This window comes from Arachis hypogaea, chromosome 3 (assembly GCF_003086295.3).
Source record: "Arachis hypogaea cultivar Tifrunner chromosome 3, arahy.Tifrunner.gnm2.J5K5, whole genome shotgun sequence".
Taxonomy (NCBI): domain Eukaryota; kingdom Viridiplantae; phylum Streptophyta; class Magnoliopsida; order Fabales; family Fabaceae; genus Arachis; species Arachis hypogaea.
The window spans coordinates 120,317,675-120,340,409 of NC_092038.1; the positions used below are offsets into that span (position 1 = coordinate 120,317,675).

Below are 22,735 nucleotides of genomic sequence, written 5' to 3' on the forward strand. Positions count from 1 at the left end.
CTCGAGCACGCCGGCTAGGCGGTTCGACGATTTTAGTGATTCACTGTCGTTTAAACACTTACTATGAATATACCTCTGTTTAACTGCCGATTAATGTTCACTTAACAAATTTGTTTTTCCATCTTTGTTACGCACCCTACCACAATACGTCCCTCATAACGAACAATAAGCGGGACAACAACACGGTACCCCAAGACTGATCACCCCGGAAGCCAATCAAGTTAAAAAGCCATAATAAACGGCCATGATAGCAATAAAGGCACAACGTGGCCTCGCCAAAGATACCAACATAACGGTAAACGAATAAACGAACAACGAGCAAACGGAAATGACATACTACTATATAAAATAAAAAGTATATATCCACAAACCGACCAAACAGCCAACAAAGTATGACAAAAGTTTCAAAAGTTCTACAACAAAGCCATAAAAAACACAAGGCAAAAGAGATCATTTCCTAGGCATATTGACAATCTTGCCATCCTTAATCGTCTTGAAGATGCCGATCGCCGACTTGTCGAAATCCGGAGCAACGATCTTCACCTGAGCCTTAAGAGCTTCTTCGGTCATGAAGATCGCACTCTTTTCTTGCTCTTTAACCTCCTTGTGCTTCTTCTTGAGTTCCTCAGACTCGTCTCGAGCAGTCTTAGCAGCAGTAACCGCTATATCTCACTCCTTTTCCAAGGCGACCACCCGACTTTGCACAGCACTCAGCTGGCTCTTCAGGGTCATCTCCCGCTCGGTCAGACGAGACACGGAGGCATCAGCAGTCTTCAACTTCTCTTTAACAGACGCGGCCTTCTCCTCGGCAGTCTTAAGCTTATCCTTCACTTCGGTCAGCTGTTCCTGGATTGTTTCAACTTGAGCCTTGAGCTTATTGTTGGCCGTGGCAGCAGCCTCGAATTTCCGACGAAGCGACGCCATACCCGACAACTCGAACTCAGCTTTCCGAGCTATGGCTGCGCCGCGGAGAAGGTGTGATACATCCACCGTGCCTGCCCGCAAGGTCGGTACCATGAAAGTGTTCCTCCGTGCTGGGTAGTAATTGGGAATCTATAAACGACCCGGCATCGAAGTTTCTCTCCATCACGGTAAGGACCCCTTCAGGATTGGAATGCGACCTTTGCCTCTTTGGGGGTAGGAATGACCCTCAAGTCATCATCCTCAGCCTGTTGAGCGGAAGACGAGTGCCCGGTACCGGCCACTTCCTCAAGAATGGGGGAATCACGCGTCACACTGACTTGTTTGTCCGACATGATGATGTCCAGAGGTTTGGGCGCCGCTTGTTCCCCCTCGTTCCCAGAAGGAATCACCGGTTGCTCCTTGGCCTTCTCCCCATCACTTTCTGCCAAGAAAGTCTTGACCAGGTTTTCAAGGCCGGTCACCTCGGCAGACATCCCCACTACAACAACAAACGAACAAGTGAATCAGTAGTCAGCAAACCAAAAGCAAAAGAAGCAACCATGCAAAAAATAACGCGACATTAAAGACTCACTGATGAGCGGATAATTTATACGCTTTTTGGCATTGTTTTTAGTATGTTTTTGGTATAATCTAGTTAGTTTTTAGTATATTTTTATTAGTTTTTAGTTAAAATTTACTTTTCTGGACTTTACTATGAGTTTGTATGTTTTTCTGTGATTTCAGGTATTTTCTGGCTGAAATTGAGGGTCCTGAGCAAAAATCTGATTCAGAGACTGAAAAGGACTGCAGATGCTGTTGGATTCTAACCTCCCTGCACTCGAAGTGGATTTTCTGGAGCTACAGAAGCCCAATTGGCGCGCTCTCAACGGCGTTGGAAAGTAGACATCCTGGGCTTTCCAGCAATATATGATAGTCCATACTTTGCCCGAGATTTGATGGCCCAAACCGGTGTGGCAAATCAGCCTTAGAAATTCCAGCGTTTAACGCTGGAACTGGCATAAAACTTGGAGTTAAACGCCCAAACTGGCATAAAAGCTGACGTTTAACTCCAGAAAAGGTCTCTACACGAAAATGTATCAATGCTCAGCCCAAGCACACACCAAGTGGACCCAGAAGTGGATTTTTACGTCATTTACTCATTTCTGTATACCCTAGGTTACTAGTTTACTATTAATAAGATCTTTTGACATTGTATCTGTACCTCATGACACTTTACACGTTTCTTTGTGTACTTTCCATGGCATGAGTCTCTAAACCCCATGGTTGGGGGTGAGGAGCTCTGCTGTGTCTTGATGGATTAATGCAATTACTACTGTTTTTCATTCAATCATGCTTGCTTCCATTCTAAGATATCACTTGTTCTTAAATCGGATGAATGTGATGATCCGTGACAATCATCATCATTCTCAACTATGAACGTGTGCCTGACAACCACCTCCGTTCTACCTTAGATTAAGTAGATATCTCTTGGATTCTTTAATCGGAATCTTCGTGGTATAAGCTAGAACTGATGGCGGCATTCAAGAGAATCCGGAAGGTCTAAACCTTGTCTGTGGTATTCTGAGTAGGATTTAATGATTGAATGACTGTGACGAGCTTCAAACTCCTGAAGGCGGGGCGTTAGTGACAGATGCAAAAGAATCACTGGATTCTATTCCGGCCTGATTGAGAACCGACAGATGGATAGCCGTGCCGTGACAGGGTGCGTTGAACATTTCCACTGAGAGGATGGGAGGTAGCCATTGACAACGGTGAAACCCTAAATACAGCTTGCCATGGAAGGAGCCTTGCGTGTTTGAAGAAGAAGACAGTAGGAAAGCAGAGGTTCAGAAGACAGAGCATCTCCAAAACCTAAACCTATTCTCCATCACTGCAATTCAAGTACCTGTTTTATGTTCTTTTGCTTTTTACAATCAATCCTGATAATTTCTGATATCCTGACTAAGATTTACAAGATAACCATAGCTTGCTTCAAGCCGACAATCTCCGTGGGATCGACCCTTACTCACGTAAGGTATTACTTGGACGACCCAGTGCACTTGCTGGTTAGTTGTGCGGAGTTGCAAAAGTGTGATTGCAATTTCGTGCACCAAGTTTTTGGCGCCGTTGCCGGGGATTGTTCGAGTTTGGACAACTGACGGCTTATCTTGTTGCTTAGATTAGGACTGTTTATTTTTGCTGGTTTAGAGTCTAGTTCTTATTTTAAGTTTGGTGTCAATTGCATGCTTTTGTTTTCTTTTAGTTTTTCGATTTTGCATGTCCTTAGTCTCTTTTTGATCTATAAAAATTCTAAGTTTGGTGTCCTTTTTGTGTTTTTCCCTTAAAAATTTTCGAAAATTAGTGTTTGAATTTCTAAAAGTTTTAAGTTTGGTGTCATTTTGTTGTTTTTCTCTTTCCTCTTTTCAAAAATCAAATCTTTTTCATAAAAATTTTTCAATCATATCTTTCTAATTGCTCTTTTCAAAATCTTTTTAATTAACTAATTGATTCAGTTCTCAATTTGCTTTGATCTTATTTTCTTTTTGATTTTCGAATTTTTATCTTAATTTCCTTTTATTTTATTTTATTTTTTTCGTTTAATTCAAAAAAAAAACAAAATATTTTATCTATTTGCAATCCATATCATTTTCCTTTATCCATTATGGACCTAAGTGGAATTGATCAGTCCAGAAGGACTCTGGGGTCATATGCTAACCCCATTACAGCTGCATGTGGGAGTAGCATCTGTACACCTCCCATCAAAGCAAGCAGCTTTGAGCTAAATCCTCAACTCATTATCATAGTGCAGCAAAATTACCAGTATTCCGGTCTTCCACAGGAAGAGCCTACTGAGTTTCTGGCACAATTCTTACAAATTGCTGACACAGTACATGATAAAGAGGTAGATCAGGATGTCTATAGACTATTACTGTTTCCATTTGCTGTAAAAGATCAAGCTAAAAGGTGGTTAAATAACCAACCTACAGCAAGCATAAAGACATGAAAACAGTTATCAGACAAATTCCTGAATCACTTTTACCCTCCAAAGAGGATGACACAGCTAAGGCTGGACATCCAAGGCTTTAAACAAGAGGATAATGAATCCATTTACAATGCCTGGGAGAGGTATAGAGGTATGCTAAGAAAATGTCCCTCTGAAATGTTTTCAGAGTGGGTACAGTTAGACATCTTCTACTATGGGCTTACAGAAAAAGCTCAGATGTCTTTAGACCACTCAGCTGGTGGATCTATCCACATGAGGAAGACAATTGAAGAAGCTCAAGAGCTTATAGACACGGTTGCTAGAAACCAATATTTGTACTCTAGCAATGAGTTCTCTCCAAAAGAGGAAGCCATGACAATAGTCACTGATCCTAATCCTCAAGAACAGATGATTGAGCTTAATCAACAATTGCTCCTGATGACAGAACAGTTAGCAGAATTTAAAGAAATGCTCCATGAAACTAAAGTTACTAACAAGAACATAGAACTACAGTTGAATCAAGCAAAACAGCAAATATCTAAACAGATAACAGAGGAGTGTCAAGCAGTTCAACTGAGGAGTGGGAAGACACTGAATAACACTGCTCAAAGTAGCAAAAAGCCAAACAAGGAACAATTGACAGGGGATAACCAAACCACTGTTCAAAATCCCTCTGAGGACAGTAAGAGCCCAGAGAGGAATGTTATTGGCGTTCAAACGCCAGAAAGGGAGGGAAAGCTGGCGTTAAACGCCCATTCTCTGCCCAGTTCTGGCGTTCAAACGCCAGAAAAGGGGGAAAAGTTGGCGTTAAACGCCCATTTTCCACCCAATCCTGGCGTTCAGACGCTAAGGGAGGATCAGACACCTGAGAGTGCTGACAGTAACCCCTCTAACAAGGCTTCTTCAACCACTTATGTAAGGAATAAACCTGCAGCATCTAAGGTTGAAGAATATAAAGCCAAGATGCCTTATCCTCAAAAACTCCGCCAAGCGGAACAGGATAAGCAATTTGCCCGCTTTGCAGACTATCTAAGGACTCTTGAAATAAAGATTCCGTTTGCAGAAGTACTTGAGCAAATACCTTCTTATGCTAAATTCATGAAAGAAATCTTAAGTCATAAGAAGGATTGGAGAGAAACTGAAAAAGTGTTTCTCACTGAAGAATGCAGTGCAGTCATTCTAAAAAGCTTACCAGAAAAGCTTCAAGATCCAGGAAGCTTTATGATACCATGCACATTAGAAGGTGCTTGCACCAAGACAGCCCTATGTGATCTTGGAGCAAGCATCAATCTAATACCTGCATCCACTATCAGAAAGCTTGGGTTGACTGGAAAAGTCAAACCAACCCGGATATGCCTCCAACTTGCTGATGGCTCCATTAAATATCCATCAGGCATAATAGAGGATATGATTGTCAAGGTTGGGCCATTTGCCTTTCCAACTGACTTTGTAGTGCTGGAAATGGAGGAGCACAAGAGTGCAACTCTCATTCTAGGAAGACCTTTCCTAGCAACTGGACGAACTCTCATTGATGTACAAAAAGGGGAAGTGACCCTGAGAGTCAATGAGGATGAGTTCAAGTTGAATGCTGTAAAAGCTATGCAGCATCCAGACACACCAAATGACTGCATGGGCGCTGACATTATTGACTCTCTGGTAGAAGAGATCAATATGACTGAAAGCCTAGAATCAGAGCTTGAGGACATCTTCAAAGATGCTCAACCCAATCAAGAAGAATCAGTGGAAACAAAGGAATTTTCGAAAATTCCTCAGGAGGGGGATAAGCCTCCCAAACCTGAACTCAAACCACTACCACCATCCCTGAAGTATGCGTTTCTGGGAGAGGGTGACACTTTTCCAGTGATTATAAGCTCTGCTTTAAATCCACAGGAAGAGGAAGCACTGATTCAAGTGCTAAGGACACACAAGACAGCTCTTGGGTGGTCCATAAGTGATCTCAAGGGCATTAGCCCAGCTAGATGCATGCACAAGATCCTGTTGGAGGATAATGCCAAACCAGTGGTTCAACCACAAAGGAGGCTAAATCCAGCCATGAAGGAGGTGGTGCAGAAAGAGGTCACTAAATTACTAGAGGCTGTGATTATTTATCATATTTCTGATAGCCCCTGGGTGAGCCCTATCCAAGTTGTCCCCAAAAAGGGAGGCATGACAGTGGTTCATAATGAAAAAAATAAACTGGTTCCTACAAGAACAGTCACAGGATGGCGTATGTGTATTGACTACAGAAGGCTCAATACAGCCACCAGAAAGGATCATTTTCCTTTACCATTCATAGACCAAATGCTAGAAAGACTAGCTGGTCATGATTATTACTGCTTTTTGGATGGCTATTCAGGCTACAACCAAATTGCAGTAGACCCTCAGGACCAAGAGAAAACAGCATTTACTTGCCCTTCTGGCGTGTTTGCCTACAGAAGGATGCCTTTTGGTCTGTGCAATGCACCTGCAACCTTTCAAAGGTGCATGCTCTCTATCTTCTCAGATATGGTAGAGAAATTCCTGGAAGTCTTCATGGATGACTTCTCAGTATATGGAGACTCATTCAGCTCCTGTCTTAATCACCTAGCACTTGTCCTGAAAAGGTGCCAAGAGACTAACCTGGTTTTAAACTGGGAGAAATGTCACTTCATGGTGACTGAAGGAATTGTCCTTGGGCACAAAATTTCAAGCAAGGGAATAGAGGTGGATAAGGCAAAGGTAGAGGTAATTGAAAAATTACCACCACCTGCCAATGTTAAAGCAATCAGAAGCTTTCTGGGGCATGCAGGATTCTACAGAAGGTTCATAAAGGATTTTTTGAAAATTGCAAAACCTTTGAGTAACCTGCTAGCTGCTGACACACCATTTGTGTTTGACACACAGTGTCTGCAGGCATTTGAGACCCTGAAAGCTAAGCTGGTCACAGCACCAGTCATCTCTGCACCAGATTGGACATTGTCATTTGAACTAATGTGTGATGCCAGTGACCATGCCATTGGTGCAGTGTTGGGACAGAGGCATAACAAGCTTCTGCACATCATTTATTATGCCAGCCGTGTTCTAAATGATGCACAGAAGAATTACACAACCACAGAAAAAGAGTTACTTGCAGTGGTCTATGCCATTGACAAGTTTAGATCCTATCTAGTGGGATCCAAAGTGGTTGTGTACACTGACCATGCTGCTCTTAAATACTTACTCACAAAGCAGGATTCAAAACCCAAACTTATAAGATGGGTGTTGCTTCTGCAAGAGTTTGATATAGAAATAAGAGACAGAAAAGGGACAGAGAACCAAATAGCTGATCATCTGTCCCGAATAGAACCAGTAGCTGGGGCGTCCCTCCCCTCTACTGAGATCTCTGAGACCTTCCCAGATGAGCAACTCTTTGCCATTTAGGAAGCTCCATGGTTTGCAGATATTGCAAACTATAAAGCTGTGAGGTTCATACCCCAGGAGTACAGCAGAGTGCAAAGAAAGAAATTAATTTCAGATGCCAAGTACTACCTCTGGGATGAACCATATCTCTTTAAGAGATGTGCAGACGGAATGATCCGCAGATGTGTATCCAGAGAAGAAGCACAAAAGATCCTATGGCATTGCCATGGATCACAGTATGGAGGACATTTTGGAAGTGAGCGAACAGCCACTAAAGTCCTCCAATGTGGCTTCTACTGGCCTACTCTCTATAAAGATTCCCGAGAGTTTGTGCGTAACTGTGACAGTTGCCAAAGAGCTGGTAACTTGCCTCACGGATATGCCATGCCTCAACAAGGGATATTAGAGATAGAATTGTTTGATGTATGGGGCATTGACTTCATGGGTCCATTCCCACCATCATACTCAAACACTTACATTCTGGTGGCAGTGAACTATGTATCTAAGTGGGTAAAAGCAATTGCTACACCCACTAATGATACCAAGACCGTGCTAAAATTCCTCCAGAAACACATCTTCAGCAGGTTTGGTGTTCCCAGAGTACTAATCAGTGACGGGGGCACTCATTTCTACAATAGACAGCTATACTCTGCTATGGTTAGATATGGGATTAGCCACAAAGTGGCAACTCCGTATCATCCACAGACAAATGGGCAAGCTGAAGTCTCTAACAGAGAGCTAAAAAGAATCCTGGAACGGACTGTGATAGCCCGAAGAAAGGATTGGGCAAAGATCTTGGATGATGCTCTGTGGGCATACAGAACAGCATTCAAGACTCCTATAGGAACCTCTCCATACCAACTGGTATATGGGAAGGCCTGTCATCTGCCCGTGGAACTGGAACATAAAGCCTACTGGGCAACCAGATTCCTAAACATGGATGCTCAGTTAGCTGGTGAAAAAAGATTGCTCCAGCTAAATGAACTAGAGGAGTTCAGACTCAATGCCTTTGAAAATGCAAAAATTTATAAGGAAAAGGCAAAGAAGTGGCATGACAAGAAGTTGTCAACCAGAGTCTTTGAGCCAGGACAAAAAGTTTTGCTCTTCAACTCTAGGCTCAAATTATTTCCAGGAAAACTCAAATCCCGGTGGAGGGGTCCGTATGTGATTACAGGAGTATCACCATATGGATATGTTGAGCTTCAGGATATTGATTCTGACAAAAAGTTCATTGTTAATGGACAGAGAATCAAGCATTATCTTGAAGGCAATTTTGAGCAGGAATGCTCAAAACTGAGATTTGAGTGATTCTCAGTAAAGAAGCGCTTGTTGGGAGGCAACCCAGTCATTAGGAGGTTATATGATTTGTTCTTACAGAGGCAAGTATCAAAAATGAAGGAATTCACAGAGTTACAGAAGGATTCAGCTCAAAAAGCAGAGAAAAAGAGCTTACTGGCGAAAAAATGCCAGTAATGGGCATTTTGGGCGTTAAACGCCAGAATGGGTACCATTCTGGGCGTTTAACGCCAGGAATGGTGCCATTTTGGGCGTTAAACGCCAGAATGGGCACCATTCTGGGCGTTTAACGCCTGGTGTGCAGCATCCTGGGCGTTTAGAAAAACGCCCAGTGATAAAGGAATTCTGGCGTTTAACGCCAGCCAGGGCACCTGGCTGGGCGTTAAACGCCCAAAAGGGGCAACAAATGGGCGTTAAACGCCAGAATGGGTGCCATTCTGGGCGTCTAACGCCAGAAAGGTGGGGGGACCACAATTTTGTTTTCAAATCAAATTTTTTTCAAACTTTCCTTTTCTTACCCATACTTTTCTACAAAAACACATTTCAATCTCTCATCATTCACTTTCAAATCTTCAAAAATCTAAAATCATTCTTCAAATCTCTCAAATCATTCCCAAATTTTGTTCAAAAAACTCACTCTTTTCTCAATTTCTTTCCATATCTTCTCAAATCTCCTTTCAAATTTTTCTTTTTTTTCGAAATCTCTCCTCCCCACTTTATAAATACACGTTTGACCCTCCCTCATTCCACCACACCATTCAAATTTACTCTTCCTCTCTCTCTCTTCTTTCCTTTCTTTTGCTTGAGGACAAGCAAACCTCTAAGTTTGGTGTGCTTTTCCGTGATCACTAAGCCAAGATTCATCAAGATCATGGCTCCTAAAGGAAAACAAACCAATTTAAGAGGAAAGAAAGAGAATAATCCAAAGAATCTTTGGAATCAAGAGAAGTTCTTAACCAAAGAACATGAAGACCATTATCACAAAATAATGGGTCTGAGGTCAGTGATCCCGGAAGTAAAATTTGATCTGAAAGAAGATGAGTGTCCGGGGATCCAAGAGCAAATTCGAAACAGAGGATGGGAAGTTCTAACCAATCCTGAAATAAAGGTTGGAAGGAATATGATTCAGGAATTCTACTCAAATCTGTGGCTAACAGATAAGCAGAGAATGACTGGAACTGCTTACCATACCTACAGAACCATGGTCAGAGGGAAAGTTATGTACTTCCATCTGGACAAAATAAGGGAAATCTTCAAATTACCTCAACTGCAAGATGATCTTGAATCCTTTAATAGGAGAATGGTGAGAGCAGATAAAGGGTTGGATCAAGTTCTAGAGGACATATGCCTCCCTGGAACTAAGTGGATAACCAATTCTAAGGGTGTCCCAAACCAACTCAAGAGGGGAGACCTCAAACCAATTGCAAGAGGTTGGCTAGACTTTATTGGGCGTTCCATATTGCCCACTAGCAACCGTTCTGAGGTCACTATCAAGAGAGCAGTGATGATTCATTGCATTATGCTTGGAAAAGAAGTGGAGGTTCATCATGTGATTGCTTGTGAGATCTACACAATTGCAAATAAAAATTCCACTGAAGCCAAATTGGCTTACCCAAGCTTGATCTCCTTGCTCTGTAAAGAGGCTGGGGTAAAGATGGGAGTAGATGAATTCATACCCATTGAACATCCAATCACCAAGAAGTCAATGGAAGGACAAATGCAAGACAACTCTATCAAAAGGAGGGCGCAGGAGTTCCTCCCTGAATTTCCTAAAATTGACTACTGGACCAGCCTAGAAGCATCTATCAACAAGTTGCAAGAGACTATGGAGCAACTGAAGGAAGAACAGCAGAATCAGAACTGCATGCTCTGCAAATTGCTGAAGGAACAAGAGAAGCAGGGGCGTGAACTCCAAGAGTTGAAACGCCAAAAGCTCTCCTCTCAAGCTGAGGGAGCATCTACTTCTCAAAATCAAGGTTGTTGAGTCCTAACTCTGTGAAAACCTCTATCATTAGGAGCCTATTTTTAATTTTTGTTTTCTATTTTTATTTTCTAGTCTAATCTTATATCTATTTTTGAGTCTTGTTTTTAATTCATAATTAATAGAATTTAAAATTCATGTCTTAAAGCTATGAATGTCCTATGAATCCATCACCTCTCTTAAATGAAAAATGCTTTAATCACAAAAGAACAAGAAGTACAGGATTTCGAAATTTATCCTTGAAACTAGTTGAATTAGTTTGATGTGGTGACAATTATTTTTGTTTTCCGAATGAATGCTTGAACAGTGCATATGTCTCTTGAATTTGTTGTTTTGAGAATGTTAAAATTGTTGGCTCTTGAAAGAATGAAGAAAAAGAGAACTGTTATTGAGGATCTAAAAAAATCATTAGATTGATTCTTGAAGCAAGAAAAAGCAAAAAAAAAAAAGAGAAAAAGAAAAAGAAAGCAAAAGAAAGAAATAAAGTTGTGATCCAAGGCAAAAAAAAAAAAAAAGAGTGTGCTTAAGAACCCTGGACACCTCTAATTGGGGACTCTAGCAAAGCTGAGTCACAATCTGAAAAGGTTCACCCAATTATGTGTCTGTGGCATGTATGTATCCGGTGGTAATACTGGAAAACAGAGTGCTTTGGGCCACAGCCAAGACTCATACACTAGCTATGTTCAAGAATCATTATACTTAACTAGGAGAATCAATAACACTATCTGAGTTCTGAGTTCCTATAGATGCTAATCATTCTGAACTTCAAAGGATAGAGTGAGATGCCAAAACTGTTCGGAGGCAAAAAGCTACTAGTCCCGCTCATCTAATTGGAGCTAAGTTTCCTTGATATTTTGGAGTCTATAGTATATTCTCTTCTTTTTATCCTATTTTGATTTCAGTTGCTTGGGGACAAGCAACAATTTAAGTTTGGTGTTGTGATGAGCGGATAATTTATACGCTTTTTGGCATTGTTTTTAGTATGTTTTTGGTATAATCTAGTTAGTTTTTAGTATATTTTTATTAGTTTTTAGTTAAAATTCACTTTTCTGGACTTTACTATGAGTTTGTATATTTTTCTGTGATTTCAGGTATTTTCTGGCTGAAATTGAGGGTCCTGAGCAAAAATCTGATTCAGAGACTGAAAAGGACTGCAGATGCTGTTGGATTCTGACCTCCCTGCACTCGAAGTGGATTTTCTGGAGCTACAGAAGCCCAATTGGTGCGCTCTCAACGGAGTTGAAAAGTAGACATCCTGGGCTTTCCAGCAATATATGATAGTCCATACTTTGCCCGAGATTTGATGGCCCAAACCGGCGTGGCAAATCAGCCTCAGAAATTCCAGCGTTTAACGCTGGAACTGGCATAAAACTTGGAGTTAAACGCCCAAACTGGCATAAAAGCTGGCGTTTAACTCCAGAAAAGGTCTCTACACGAAAATGCTTCAATTCTCAGCCCAAGCACACACCAAGTGGACCCAGAAGTGGATTTTTACGTCATTTACTCATTTTTGTATACCCTAGGTTACTAGTTTACTATTAATAGGATCTTTTGACATTGTATCTGTACCTCATGACACTTTACACGTTTCTTTGTGTACTTTCCACGGCATGAGTCTCTAAACCTCATGGTTGGGGGTGAGGAGCTCTGCTGTGTCTTGATGGATTAATGCAATTACTACTGTTTTTCATTCAATCATGCTTGCTTCCATTCTAAGATATCACTTGTTCTTAAATCGGATGAATGTGATGATCCGTGACAATCATCATCATTCTCAACTATGAACGTGTGCCTGACAACCACCTCCGTTCTACCTTAGATTAAGTAGATATCTCTTGGATTCTTTAATCGGAATCTTCGTGGTATAAGCTAGAACTGATGGCGGCATTCAAGAGAATCCGGAAGGTCTAAACCTTGTCTGTGGTATTCTGAGTAGGATTCAATGATTGAATGACTGTGACGAGCTTTCAAACTCCTGAAGGCGGGGCGTTAGTGACAGACGCAAAAGAATCACTGGATTCTATTCCGGCCTGATTGAGAACCGACAGATGGATAGCCGTGCCGTGACAGGGTGCGTTGAACATTTCCACTGAGAGGATGGGAGGTAGCCATTGACAACGGTGAAACCCTACATACAGCTTGCCATGGAAGGAGCCTTGCGTGTTTGAAGAAGAAGACAGTAGGAAAGTAGAGGTTCAGAAGACAGAGCATCTCCAAAACCTCAACCTATTCTCCATCACTGCAATTCAAGTACCTGTTTTATGTTCTTTTGCTTTTTACAATCAATCCTGATAATTTCTGATATCCTGACTAAGATTTACAAGATAACCATAGCTTGCTTCAAGCCGACAATCTCCGTGGGATCGACCCTTACTCACGTAAGGTATTACTTGGACGACCCAGTGCACTTGCTGGTTAGTTGTGCGGAGTTGCAAAAGTGTGATTGCAATTTCGTGCACCACTCACGAATATAATCCCGGGTGACCTCCCGGCTACCCATAAGGAGATGGGGATTCACATGATTTCTCCCAAAAACAGCCCACAATACGTCAGCAATTTTTCGGTCCACGGCCGACATCCCCTTGTATGTCACCTTTATAAAAGCATTGGACCCTGTCCCGAAACTCCAATACGCGGGATGAGACGTTCTCTTTCCAATGACAACCAAAAGGGGTGTCGACCCTTAACCGGCCGTACCTTAAAATACTTGTCTTTGAACCCATGATAAGAGTCCTCGAACAAGCCGAATATCCTCCGTCCTTGGACAGAACGGAAGGACATGAACCTTTTCCTCGCTTTCCCCTCCTTGGAAGGGTTCGTAAGGTTAAAAAAGAAAAGGAAGACGTCGACGGATATCGGCAGCTCCAAGTACTCGCATACCATCTCAAAACAGTGGATTGAAGCACAACTGTTCGGATGCAGCTGCGATGGCGCCACGGAGATCCGACTAAGGAGCCTTATTTGGAAGGAAGAGAAGGGGATCCAAACCCCCACTTGGGTGAACATGGCCTTGTAAAACCAAATCCAGTCGATAACCGGGGGTGCATGGAAGTTGAGCTCATACAATCGCTTACGGGGGGCAGGAACGAAAACATTATAGTTGGCCTCCTCGTCAGTACCCCCGCACAAGTACCCGGCCTGACAGAACTCGGTAAGCTCCTCCTCACCCATCTGATTCGGGGAGTCCCTGAGGTCGGAGACCACCCAAGCGTACGGGTCGTAACCCCCGGCGGAGGTAGAAGTTCGAGAGACGACGCGAGGCATACCTACAGTGGGGGTACCACTCAATTAGTCTATGAGGTCGGGAACTCGAAAAACCCAGAAACTACGCTTAACCTATTCTACAACCCAAACTAAGCATGCATGAAGCTAAACCCTTACAAAAACCTACCCTAAGATGGTAGCCCCCTAATACACTTACTCGACACTAAACAAGGTCAAGCAAACAGCATGCATGTGGCAAGCAGCAATGGCAGAAGCAAAACAAACGCAGAAGCCAAAAACGAAGATACAAGCATTTACCTGGGTTAATTCTGAAGTATTAAGAAAAGAAGAGAAGCAGATGAACAGGATAGCAAGAACAGCCCTCTGAGAAATTTGAGAATGAAGAATGATGAAGATGATTGAATGGTAAAAATAAGAACGAAGGCAAAACTGTTTAAAACTGCCACTCAAGAAGTGTGAAAGGCCCGGGGACAAAATGGTCTTTGCATACGGGATTTCTCAACCCATTATGAGCATTTAATACTCCACGCGAAGAACGAGGCGACAAGTGGCCGTTCCAGCAACGAACAGACACGCGCGCAAGAGGCACGTCCCCCACGGACGGGCGACCTGGCGCAACGCACGAAAGGAGATGACACGCCACCAACGACCCACGTGGTCATTACTGGCGTGTCGGGGGCACTGTTACGGCCTGCCCCAAACTGAATGAAGGCTGGCCCGACCCGGGTACCACCCGACTCAAACAGTTAGGAGCAAGGCGCCCATTCGCCGACCCGGACACGCGTCCCTGACAGCTTTGCTACAGCTGTGCAGGGAAGGTCTCGAAGGAGGTGGGCCTGTCCTTGCAGGGCCCACCTCTGACACGGTATAAATGGGGAAGAATTTACCCTTCCCCCAAGGTACGTCATATACTGCCTTATCCCCTTTTTCGCCTGTACATTCGACTGACTTGAGCGTCGGAGTGTCATTGCAGGTGACACCCCCCTCCTCCTCATCAAGAGCTCGGAACGTCGGTTTCTCTCTTTCACCCCGCGATCCATCTCCAGACCGTGCCCCACCTGTCCATACGAGGATCACTCCGAACCGTCCGGTACCCGACCTACTGAACAAGATTAATTTAGAATTTAATTTTAATGTGTAGCAAAGATTATTCTAAATAAAATCTCTTAAACTATTATTTTATTTAAAAAATACTAAAGAACCATTAGTTAAAAAATTAATTAATATTAATTCAAATACAAAATAAAAAATATTAAAACTTTAAAAGAATATCGAAAATAAACTTAGTTAATCAAATATTCGTTAACTGTTGTTTTCTAATTCTAGATTTTTTTTAATTTAAGATTTATAACGTAGAGTATAAAATAAAAAATTTATAATTTAAAATATAAAATTTAATATAAATAAAATAATTTAAAAAAAACTGTCTAATATTAACTCATAAAAATTGACTCCCTATTATTACTTGAATATTAATCACCTAATGTTTCTCTTAAATGAGTGTATGTGAAATCTTTCTGGGTTACTTTATCACTTACAGTAAAGATGCAATTGTTTTGAAGTCATAAATTCAGTCGTCTCTCATTTTGGATTGATCTTTCTAGCTATAGGTTAGTATTAATATAGTAACATACGAGAGTGGAGCTTCAAAAATTTCCATTTTTCTTTTCTTTTCTTTTTTTTTCCTTTTCCTTCTTCCATGAACTAGCAATATACATCGTAAACGTCACTACAAACATTGTAAGCACACTACATTTACAATAATCAAGAAAAATGTTACAAGCAGCATGGTTTCCCCAGTCGTTTGTCGTCTGGTTCTCACATATAAAGAATGGACCAGCATGGCAGCAGCATCTTTCGGTGCTTCAGAGTTCGGAGTCAGGATTGAAGTCCAACCAAGCACAGTTCACAAGGCATGCATGCTGGGGAAACTCTCAGATTTTAATGCTAACCGTATTTACATTCAAAATTCAAATGAATCTCATTCTTGGAGATCCACCAAGTGGTGTTTGGGCTTTGTATCGAGACGTTTCATGCCAAGGATCGAGAGTGAATGCTGCATTTGATCTCACAGAATATGGCGACGTGTCACTCAAATTGAAATTATTTTGCCCCATCATTGTGTAAGTTGGATGAGGAGGAGAAAAGAAACCGCTCTTTTGTGCTGTCCCATATTGTCTCAATGGACTTGAAGAGGGAGACACTGGCAAAGATGTGATTGTTCTTGCGTTGTCTCTGAATAAGTGCATTACAAAAGAAAGTCAACTCCAAATAACAAGAAAATAATGAAGCTATAATCACAAAAAAAAAATGAAGCCATCGTATACTGACACACAAGTTCATGCCTTAACTGAAATTAACAGGTGGGATTTTTTTACCTTGGGCTCCTTAATGCGTGAGAAGCTGCTCGAGCTGTCTTTGTTGCATGATCTCCATCAAGTGACGTTATACTTGTTCTATTGGATTGATGCTCCAAAACAGGCTGCAACCAAAAACAATGAGAAAGTTAGTTCCAAGCACAACAGAAAGTAATGAGAATGGAAGATCGAAGGAAATAAATGAATACATAGGCCATACCGGCGGAGTCCGGCTTCCATCTAACATGCGGGGGAAAGCATCTCTGGTTATGCTAACATTTACAGCTTTTGTTGCTGATTGGTCACGAATGAAGGGGTGGTCTAGTAGCATTTGAGCTGTTGGGCGTGCTAACGGGTCCCTATTTAAACATAGCTTAATGAAGCTTTTGGCATCATCTGAAAGATGTTCAGGGATTTCAGGCATATCTTTGCTGTTACCAATTTTAAATATGGCAGCTACCTGCTCAAGTCGACACGAAAACAATTGTGGCTCTCAGTACTTATTACACAACAAACGAGATCATACAAATGAAGACTATTTCTGGTATATCCAAAATCTCACCCCTTCATATTGATTCCATGGAGGCTTCGACGTTGCCATTTCAAGAATTGTGCACCCCAAGCTCCATATATCAACTGGAAGACCATAGCCATTGGTATTCATTACAACCTAAGAAATAGAACATCAAGCTACAGTAAGCATGGTGAGAGAGAGGAGAATAAATTCCAAGATTTGAAGGGGAAAAAATAGTGGGGGAAATCATTTCACCTCAGGTGCCATCCAGTATGGACTTCCTTTGAATGAAAGTACTGAGGCAGCAGAATTTATCTGGTTCAGAAAGAGAAGTTAGAGATATTCTATTGTAAAGGATTTAAAATTTTAAATATATATAGAATCCTAACATTTCTAAATCACATTTCTTCCTACCACTAAGATCTTATCGATACAGTCCTAATTGGAATAACACTGAGTGGAGATAAAGAAATCAAGAAGGTTAACAAAAAAAAAAAAAAAAAAAACACGAAAGAAAGAGCGCAAAAGAAGGGGGGGGGGGGGTTTCGAGTCTGTGTTAGTGCAAGGCATCCTGCTCAAATAAGAGTTGTGTGTGTGTGTGTGCTGGCGCACGTGTCTTCTCCGTGCTATGGGTGTGCCTGAATGTGTGACAAAGGGAGCATGTGCATCTGATAGAGAAAGACAGACACAGTAATATCTCTCTGCCACTAAGAATCAGTAGAATTGCAAATTTTAACCTTGAGCAAAAGATATATTCTCAACTTTCTAGCAACCATTCTTAACTAATTTCATATCTTGTAATTCGATCAGTTATGTTTTTTCTGTACCATAAATACATTTATTTATAAGTAAACTACTATTTCTATTTATGGAAGTTCGGAACCAACAAATCTATCCATAAATGAATAGAACTAGCTTTGTACCTACGAAACATGAGTAAACTACTATTTTTACCCACGAAAGTTCAAAATGCTAACAAATTTAACCAAAAATGAAATTAACATTTATGTACTTTTGTCACGACCATTTTTCGTGGGTACAAAGCAAGTTTTGTTCATTCATGGTAAAATTTGTCAACATTTTTGAAATTTTGTGGATAGAAATTGTAGTTTACTCTTCATTTAACTATTCTTTTCAAAGTGACCTAGAAGTAATCCATTGCTTGTTGAATAATATGCACTTACAAGTTTAGCCATTCCAAAGTCTGCCAGCTTGATTTCACCATTAGGATCAACAAGTATGTTAGCTCCTTTGATATCTCTGACAAAAGAAACAGGGAGAATGATTTCAAAAGGAGAATAAAGAAGCATCCATGGAATGTGATAAGCTGAGTGGCAATAATAAATTACCTGTGTACTGTATTTCTTGCATGCAAATAAGCAAGCCCAGATACAATCTTCCTGGTATAATTTTGAATGACAGGCTCCTTAAATGAACCATATTCCTGTAGCAATTTATGGATAGAACCACCAGAAACATACTCCAAATAAACTGATAGTGTTTCTTCACCCTGAAAATTAGCACGTATTTTACTTAGTCAGGTTCTATTTACTGTGTGCAAAGATGCAGAGTGCACACAGCTATATTAGGTGTAGACAAGGTATGAAGTACAAACGATTCAAGACTAGGAAAATGTTATCAATACCAGTTCACTCCCATAGTATTGAACAATGTTTGGATGTGAAAGCTGATTAAGCAAGTTTATCTCCTGTAAACGAATAGAGTTTGTTAAAATAACCTATGACATTTTAAAGCAAATTAACTGAACTATAGCATGTGTTAAAGAGCAGCAAAATTACCTGATTAAGTTGTCTGAGGCACTCTTTTGATGTTGGATCATCAGAGACAACCCTGACTTCCTTTATTGCACACATTTGTCCACTCTCACTATGAAACATAGGAAGCATAATGGAAAATTTTCAGTTATTTGCCCGAAATATGGACATTAGGCTGAAATTACACATTCTGGAAGAAGGTTGATGACATAATTATGTAAACATAGTATTACTTCAGTATCAAACTCGGATCATTGCAATAGCCAAACCACCTCAGTAAATATTCAGTTCATAACCTAAATATATCGACATAAATTGCAATCACAGATGACACAGACCGCAGGTTCAGTTTCAGCCTTAGAATATTTGATGGAGCAAAACTTGTATATGATACAAATCTGTTTTCAGGTAGCAAATCCCTTCAACATCAACTGTTTTCTAAAACAGAAGAAAAAGCAGAAAGCAAAAAACCAAAATTACCTATTAAATCCAAGATAAACATGCCCAAAAGTTCCCCTTCCTAGAAGCTTTCCTTTCTTCCACTTGGACAGATTACTGGCGTTGTTTTCTAAGGATCCATTTGCCCGTGGGGTGGAAAGGGTGGAAGGACTAGTAGGAGAGCCAGGGGGAAGAGGCAAGGGGTGACATTCACTTTTTCCATCGTCTTGCTTGCCTGTAGGAGAGTCGAGACTCAAAATCCTCTGATGAAGTGGCGATGTAGGGCTTGTCGGCCCCCTTGACCCGGCACCTGGGCTCTTTGGCCTCACATGGAATTTGATGTCACCTTGTCCTCTGCATAAAGAAAGAAATAAACAGGGATTAGTTTAACACTAGATTGGAGAAGGACACAGCAAAATGCATATCTGAATCTTGTTATTTCTGTTCCTTATAGAGTCATTAAGGACTATATACCCCTGAATTCATTTCGATAATGATAAATCATTAGAAACAGTCAAACAGTAGGATGCATGGATGTTGTATAGATAATATATGTAAAAATAGTTGGATTATGGCCAACAAGGCTAGAGTTAACTAACTAGCTCCTCAAAATTAACATATATGTTCACTGTGATTTTTCCCGAGATAATCATTAGTTGACAAAATTTTTAGGGAACTAAATAGTTCAATAATCAAGATCCCTCAAAGTAAAAATAGATTGGGAGTCATAAATCACACCATCTATCCTCTTATCCCTTTTACAAAATTGCTTATTTGACGGAGCAAAAAGTCTCTTTTTCTTTTTCTTTTTCGTGTAGATCAAACGGAAAAAGGAAGTGGGGAAAAACTATAAGCCATAACTGAAGCTCATAAAGCAATTACAGAGAATCAGATCAATGATTACAATATAAGGCTCCTAAAAAAAGCGGATCAATCGATCAAACACGAAAACTGAGCTGAACAAAGAGAAGGACAAAATCCACAAAGTGGAAAGAGGAATTGAGTCAATCGTAGGGGGAAGGAAACCTGTTGTTAATGAATTGAGGAGATATAGGGTGGTCATCGTAAGAGGTTGAGGAGCTGACGCTGGAACCAGATAGCGAAGTAGATCCAAAGACGAGGCCCTGATCGTTGTTGAAGCTGTGATTGGCCGAAACCGTAGGGCGAGGCAACGGAAGCCCTCTGTCTCGGTCTCTGTTATTGTCGTTACCGTCGACGCTGGCGAATTCCTTGCTTGTCCTCGGTGAGTTGCGAGAGGCGATAAGCTCATCGAAGCTCTTGTTGTTCTTGTTCTTGTCCTTGCCTTTCTTCCTGCTGCTGATAATGCTAATCGGCGATCCTATCAGATTGAATTTCTGCCTGCCACGTGTCTCTTCCTCATCTTCAACCTCACCCTGATTCTGCTGTTTGTTCTTGCAGGATTTTCTACTCCACCACGCCGGCATTCTAGAACAGTAGAAACCACAAGTTTGAAGAAGAAGAAGAAGAAGAAGAAGGAGAGGTGGTGTTTGGAATTGGAAGGTGAAAGAGAAGAAGATGCGAGGAAAGATAGGGAGAGAGGTGAGTCACGGTGGTTGGATAAAGCGGGGAAATGACGTGGCTATTTCGTATAGAGGGAGAATGCAAGTGAGTGTGTTTGTTAGAGCAGTTTACTTTGATATGGAGGAATCAGAATGAAGTGAGTGGTATTAGCGTGTCCCAATTGACAGTATAACTGTGTCTCCTTCCTTCATTTTCTTTGTAAATATCTTTTCTTCTTATTTTTGCATTTTACAAAATAGAATGGGATTGGTTGGTTCTGTTTGGTGGCGGTGCTGTTACCTGTGAAGGGAGTAGATACATACATACATACATATACGTGAGAATCCACATTGGCTATTGTGCTATTTCTTTCCAAATCCGATTTTTACACTACACACTCGCAGACGGATTGGCCTGCAAGGCATTATAAATAAGATTGTGTTTTAAAAATGTTTATTTTAAAAAAAATTGACTTTTTTATAAGTATTTAAATAATTTTTTAAAAAATTATTATTTAATTTTAAAAATTACACTAAACATTAATATTTTTATTTTTATTAAGTAAAAAATTTAAAAAAATAAATTTTTAAGACTTTTTAAATAAATTTTTAATTATTGTGTCTTTCTTGTATTTTAAAGACACATGATAAATTTATAAATTAAAAAATTATTAAAAATATAAAAAATTTAATTTTAAAATATTTATTTTATATTTATTAAATAAAAAATATTTACATTTTTTAATTCATCGTAAATTTATCATATATTTTAAAATACATATTAACTAAATCCTTATAAATATAGTGAAATACAAACTCAAATATAGACTAGCATAATGCCATAATTTATTATTTTTACGGTATTTTTAATCAATAATCTAATATATTTAATTCAGTAATTTACTATTATATTTTAATTAATATTTTAAATATTATTAATTAATTATTAGTCAAAAATAGGAATTTATACGAATTCTATACCATTATTCATAAATAATTTAAGAATATAAAATGATTAAAAATTTTTATTCATTTTTATTTTTTAAATAAAAAAATAAATTTTTTATTTTTTGACATTTTTAAAAGATAACATATATATTTAAATTTTTATCTATTAAGAGAATACTTAAGATAATGAATTAAGATTCTTAATCATCACCATTTGAGAAAAATAAAGTATATTTTTATTTTTAAAATTTGTCAAAAATTAAAAAAATATATTCTTAAATTTTATTTTAATTCAATTTTGTTTTAGAAATTTTTTATTTCTATCAAATGTATCTGTAACAATTAAATTTTTGAAAAATTTAGGATCAATTTATTAATAATATTTGACAACTAAAAATTAATGACAAAATTTTATTCTAATTTGTTTGTATTAAAAATTGTCCTTATAAAATTATTACTAAATTATCTCTATATTTTTTAAAATTTAGTTGTTAAAAATATATTTGATATAAATAAAATTTTTAAAATAAAATTAAAACAAAATAAAACATAAAAATATTTTTAAATTTTTTAATAAATTTAAAACAAAAGTATACCTTATTTTTCCTTTTCTAGGATAAAATATTGCCTATGTTAAAAATAAGATAACCTAACTGGGATGGAAACAAGGGATCAGCAGGAGCAGGACCTTGGTTGTAAAAAATTAGATCGGATTATTTAGTTAGACCGGTCCAATCAGAAATCAGAAGCTTTTGCAATCTGGTCTAACAAAAAAAATCACCATTTCAAAAAATTAATTTTGAATCATTAAATCGGTCGTCGATCAAATTAAGAATTGATCGATTTTATAAAACGACGTTATTTTGGATTTTATTTAAAAAAAGACAAGATTCATCACGTGTCTTTCTCTTTTACATAACTTCATTTTTACATCTATTCAATTTAATAGTTCAGAATTTTTCCGTCAAAAGAAATCCTAGCCAGGTAGCCATCACCACCGCCATGACTGTTATACTCACAGTTGTCGTCCGTCACGCTTAAAATCTTTCGTCTTCATCTAGTCGTCGTGCTCTAAAACCTCCTCATTCACCAATCACCAACCTCTTCTTCATGTTCGTCATGGTCCAACCCCTCCACTGTCCAATCTATCATAGTTGAAATAACACAATAACCAAACAAAGAATCATATCTAACATAACTTTATTGAACTAATTAAAAGATTGAAAATTTGTACCCGTTTAGTTAATTTAATAAAATTCTTTTATTTCTTGTGACTGTTTTGATGAGATCAATAGTTAAAATGAAATTGAAGATGATTTAAGTGAAATAAATATACATAAAATTTTTTATAAATTTTGATGATTAATAATAAATTTGAATGTTGATATTTTATATTTAAATATTTTTTGTTATTTAA

At 39.2% G+C, this 22,735-nt stretch overlaps 1 protein-coding gene across 1 annotated transcript; it reads right to left on the reverse strand.

The window, feature by feature from the left end:
- Positions 1 to 15,405: 15,405 nt before the first annotated feature.
- Positions 15,406 to 20,773, reverse strand: LOC112791116 (mitogen-activated protein kinase kinase kinase 3). Its single transcript, XM_025833837.3, has 11 exons — positions 19,877 to 20,773; positions 18,893 to 19,204; positions 18,437 to 18,524; positions 18,283 to 18,345; positions 17,987 to 18,147; positions 17,822 to 17,897; positions 16,893 to 16,952; positions 16,686 to 16,793; positions 16,344 to 16,583; positions 16,145 to 16,248; positions 15,406 to 16,001 (listed from the first exon to the last, which is right to left on the reverse strand). The coding sequence occupies exons 1-11, from the start codon at positions 20,293 to 20,295 to the stop codon at positions 15,737 to 15,739; spliced, it is 1,896 nt and encodes a 631-aa protein (XP_025689622.1). The 5' UTR covers positions 20,296 to 20,773; the 3' UTR covers positions 15,406 to 15,736.
- Between the last annotated feature and the right edge of the window lie 1,962 nt (positions 20,774 to 22,735).

Coding starts and splice junctions, on each gene's coding strand:
- LOC112791116 (XM_025833837.3), bottom strand. CDS start 20,295: ATGCCGGCGTGGTGGAGTAGAAAATCCTGCAAGAACAAACAGCAGAAT. Junction 17,898..17,986: donor GCAAGAAATACAGTACACAG/GTAATTTATTAT, acceptor TTCTTTTGTCAG/AGATATCAAAGGAGCTAACA. Junction 16,584..16,685: donor CATGGAATCAATATGAAGGG/GTGAGATTTTGG, acceptor CGACTTGAGCAG/GTAGCTGCCATATTTAAAAT.